Below are 5000 nucleotides of genomic sequence, written 5' to 3'. Positions count from 1 at the left end.
GAAACTAATATGTGATTATACGAAAGAGTTCCATTCAAAGACCTGTTTTATTATCCTCCATATATACTGTATAGAAACGATGCCACGTGCTAAATCTCTAGGCTGTATAGTGATAAAATAGGTCATTATATAAAGTCAGAAATTATTCTCAGTCCTTATTTAGTCCTTTGCATCTCATTCGTAACAATACTTCAGATCAAATTGAAGTAAATCTGCGCTGTAAAGGTTTCCGTACTTTTTACTTTACGCTTCGAACGCTGCGTTCTTCTCACATAATTGGTCTGTCCCTTTAAAGCAACGTCCACTGTCACCATTTTCAGATTAAGGCACACCTCAGTGGCTGCCTGCCTCAGTGACACAGCACATTTAGTCTAAATAACCCAGCAGTTTCAGTCCTTATAAGATACACCTTTATTCGTCCCACAATGGGGAAATTTCTCGTGCTTGTTACTTAGCAACGCTATCTCTCATTGGCCTACATAGATAAAATACGTTTATTTTAAACCACAAACGACATCCTTTTTTCCCCTGATGTAAGGAAGGAGCAGACGTATGAGATAGGGAATGAACAGGACATTAATGTGATCTTTTTAGTTCACATCTGCACACATTTTTATTTCACTGTAAATCTCTAGGAAGAAAATAACCTGGAAAATCTTGTCGGTAATCTAATAAACAGACGATTTTTAGAATTGGGTAAAAATGGGCTTGTAAAGGAGCGAGTCACAGAAAGGTGCTGTGTCTGTTATAACTTTAATCTCTTGACTTTACAGTCTTTACTATTAGTCACTTGAGGCTTTTTTTTTGGGGATCTGGAAACTGATAGAAAGCTTAAACTCACATATTTCTCAGAATAAGCTTAAAGGTGGGGTCTCCGTTGTTTGAAAGCCAATGTTGACATTTGAAATCACCAAAACAAACACGCCCCTAACCCAAATGGGTCCCACCCCTGTATCGATAGCTCCGCCCACACATACATACGTAACCCAGGCAACTACTGGAAATAAATGTGTCTTTATCATAGCTGAAGGGAAGAACAATACGATTGCAGATAAAGAAACAAGCAAAAATGACACACAAGTATAATCATGTAAAGGACAAAGACATATATTAGTTCTGTGTAACAAAACAAAACCAACGTTACTCACCTATCGAGAAGGAAAAAAGCGCCTCGGCGTCTTAAGTAAAGTTGGTCACATATTCACAGATTGGAGTTTCCAGAGTCAATAACTCCTGAGCTAAACACTGTTACTACACAAAACACGGTTGTAGCTGCGTCTCTACATTACTACGATAGAAAAGAGGTGTTATTTGTGTAGTAACAGCGTTTAGCTCAGGAGTTATTGACTCAGGAAACTCCAATCTGTGAATATGTGACCAACTTCCTGCTCCTTCAGTTCTCTCCAGCGCTGGAAAGCTGATCTTATATTAACACGTCCTACTTCTTACCTTATCGTAAGTCTTTCTTCACTTTCTTTCTTTGTTTTTATCCTCCATGTCAATGTTAAAACCGCTTTCTGCTAATGTCACACATGCGCACTGAACACTCTCTCCACCCATATTGACAAGACACGCCCCTTTCTGCTCATTGGCTACACGTTTTTGTTTTTGTTTAGTTTGTCGGCCCGACTCAGTTTTCTGAAGCATTTCTCAAAACAACGGAGACCTCACCTTTAAATGTTACAAAGCATTAGTGAAAGATTTAACACACATACTAAATCGTATAAGCAAAGTGTCTGACACACAAATCTGCATCTCAATGATGCCATTAAAGCTTTCAGATGCTGGTGTGCTTTAGGTTTCCGAGGCCGTCCCACAGCAAGCGCTCCTTTTCACATTAAATACAGATGCTTAGGGGTTTTGCGTTCTTCTGGAAACTAGAGCTGACTGCTGATCCCCTGATGTTTATATATTTTTATCACCAGAGCATCAGCAATCATTGGAAATGGAGCTACGCAACTTTCATCCTGTCTGTATTTAATTTCACACCTTTATTCTGCTACAGTACATTCCTGCTTTTAAACGTTTCATACCTTTGTGCTACACTCTTGAGGTTTCTTTGCTTTCTGATGAGTTTATCTGCTCTATTATTTCTCTGTATTCTCTCTCGTTTTCTCTGTCTTGCTCTCTGTGTATTTGTACGATGCTGCATTTCTTCTGCTACCTCACGACGATGCAATGTGTTGTTATTGTCACTTTAGCCGCAGTCTCTGGCTCAGCCGTATGGAGGTGGAGGGGGCTCGGGTTTGTGTGAGCCTCTCTCCTTCCCCTCCATCCCCGAGCGGCCCGTCTCCTTCTCGCCGCCGCCGTCCTGCCCACCCAAAGGCTTCAACGTTCAGCGCCGGAAGAGCACCTCCATCTTAGAGGCCCATACACGGCACTTTCAGCCAGCCTACCGCAGCTACGGGAGCAGCCTCCACCCGTTCTCTAGTATCGAAGCTCATGAGCCGTCACATTTCCTGCCACAGAACGTAGCAGCTCATAGACTGGCAGAGCACATGCAGGCTTCTGCAGAGTCCTTACAGGAATACAAGGACATCCGGATGGAGCAGGAGGAGGCAGTTCGTAGACTGAGTCTCAACCAGGCCGCCCTGCTGGACCACTTGGAGGCCATGGCGTACAGTGGATACCCAATAACAGCACATCAGCTCAACCAGCTCAACTTTCACCAGCAAATTCAGGCTGCTGCGAGTCTGGCGTACGAGAGCCCTCAGCCTAGCCCAGGCTACCTACACTCACACATCCCGAGCCTCATGCGCCTGAGCCACAGTCCCATCCCTCAGCCAGCCCCAGTTAGTGTAGCCCAAGAATCCTCCTATCAGCCTCATCCACCATTTCCTCATTCTGCTCCACCAGTGTTGGCTCCTGATCCCAGCACTGCCTTCGAGTTCCACATGCACAACATCCAAGCAGAGCAGGGAGCTCTGGCAGCGAGACTGTACCGAGCCCGGCGTGGCTCTATGGAGCTGGGTCTGGAGGAGGCTTCGGGAAACGCGGGGCCGTGCAGTCGGCTGCAGCCGGTCACAGAGGAGCTGGGGAGCTACACCAGCCCGGAGATGCCACTGCCTCCAGGAAGCCTGCTGTTGCTCCAAGCTCAAAAAGAGCGCAGCCCGGATCCTTCCAGCGACTCTGTGACTTCATCCGATACCGGAGACTTTCACTCGCCACCTCTTCCGCATGCAGGACGCCCGGGTCTGGATGCCTCGCTCGCTCAGTCCATCCCCCACAAGACGACACAACTTTACACGTCCGAAAGAGGGAGCGGAATGTGCGAGGGCCATCCTCCCACTCACCACTCTTATCTCTTCATCCCTCTGTCTGAACCATCCAGCTCTCATATCAGCAATCTACAGAGCTCCTGGACCCGACAAACCACCATCCAGCCTGAGCTTCCTTACCACGAGCCTGCTCTGAGCCTTCAGGGTTCTGCTTTGGTGATTACACCCACCTGCTCTTCTTACCCTCTACCCCGAACCCCCACATACTCCCTCTCTCTCTCTTTTATCCGATTCAGTTTGTCCCTGTGGTTGTGGTTTTAACCCTCTCCAGCCATGCATAACTCAATATAAGGTTGTAATGTATGCGAGGGCTTTTAGGGCAAAGTGTAAGTAAACCTGCCTTCTGAAATCCCTTTGTCTTTGTTTTTGTGGGGTTTGTTTGTTTGTTCGATTAACAAACCGGTGTTGTGTTGTCTTGTTTGTTATTTTCCAGAAGTTTCTATACGAGTAAGTACGATTTTGTCTGTATGTTTTTATATAAAACGATATATGATGTGTGGGTTTGAAGATATACGGTCTGTATGATGTTCACCGTATATCCGTAACGTTAACATGCAAATTCAACGTTCGAACGGAGCCCCTTTTCGTGAAGGGAGCATTTATGTTTTTGTTTTATTTAAAAACTAAATAAACGAACGAACGTTAAAGCGTCACGCGCGAGAGGGTTCCAGAGGTAACTGAGAATTTGCATTTTCAAACGTACACAAACATACGACAGAAATCGGGGCTTGGAGCAGGTTTACTTCTCCACATTATAGTCCCTTTACCTGCTTTTTAATATCGCAGCTAGTTGTTTCAGCCACATGGTATTGTTTTATTTTATTTTATTTTATTTTATTTTATTTATTTACTGCTTTTCTAGAGCTGGTGCCTTATTGTAGTTGGCTGGAAACGGTTAAAACGGTATAATATTTTTAATTTTCTCATTTTGTCTCTTTTATTGACGTACACATTGAATAAAAATTTGTATCATTTGTTATTGTAATGGATTTTAGTTTTGCCTTCAGCGTGAAAGTTTGTTCATTTTAACCCTTAGAAATCTGACATCGCTGCCATGCTGCAATTCCATATCTTGCTTTTTCGTTTCTGTTTTCTTTTTAATTCTCGACTTTTTCCATCTCACCTGCTTGGGGAACTTTTTTTTTGCTTCAATGTAGCTCTGTGATAGTAGGCAGGAGGCGAAGGTAAGGCGAAACTGCCTCGTGCAACTATACTTGTGCACTCTGAAGGCGAGGCAGGGAGACAAGTATACTTGCCTACAGCTTTCTAAGGGTTTGCTCTCTCACACCCTTCTATTATGGAAAAGTGTGAAAGCTTCTGAAATCCAGATGTATTCCAGGATGTGTTCACGGCGGCACTAAGCACGACCTGTGTACTATTTCAGTGCTAACAGTTAACTTTAAGCTCGGAATCATCGTAGCGTTCCACATGCATGAAGCCCTACTCACTCCCACACTAACACGTGGTGATGTCTGTGTGTGAAATGCTCAATAACAGTCAGTCAGTTGTCGTTGTCATGGTTTCTGTTATTCTGACTTGTTGTCTTTTTGTTTGTATCTGTTTCCTCCACTACCATCTCTCTCTTCCTCCATCCCTGTTTTTCTGTCTCTCACTATCCGTACTGTAGCAGGCTCCGCCTCCGCAGTCCAGTACGGCTGTTCCTATGGTCTCCAGCAGCCCTCAGCAAACACCATGGTGCGACCCGGTTAATCCACAGGTATG

The 5000-nt window shown here is 44.5% G+C and overlaps 1 protein-coding gene across 2 annotated transcripts in view; it reads left to right on the top strand.

Annotated features, from left to right (window-relative positions):
* Nucleotides 1-5000, top strand: part of wnk1b (WNK lysine deficient protein kinase 1b) — a 101740-nt gene that overhangs the window by 72017 nt on the left and 24723 nt on the right. Inside the window, exons 10-11 of one of the 2 annotated variants that reach the window (XM_060890125.1) lie at nucleotides 2202-3434; nucleotides 4906-4995. In XM_060890125.1, the coding sequence (XP_060746108.1) occupies nucleotides 2202-3434; nucleotides 4906-4995 (1323 nt within the window). The remainder of the gene's footprint in view (nucleotides 1-2201; nucleotides 3435-4905; nucleotides 4996-5000) is intronic. The other variant, XM_060890124.1, reaches the window with a different exon arrangement.

Source organism: Tachysurus vachellii, chromosome 16 (genome assembly GCF_030014155.1).
Source record: "Tachysurus vachellii isolate PV-2020 chromosome 16, HZAU_Pvac_v1, whole genome shotgun sequence".
NCBI lineage: Eukaryota > Metazoa > Chordata > Actinopteri > Siluriformes > Bagridae > Tachysurus > Tachysurus vachellii.
This window is presented reverse-complemented; position numbering and strand designations above follow the sequence as displayed.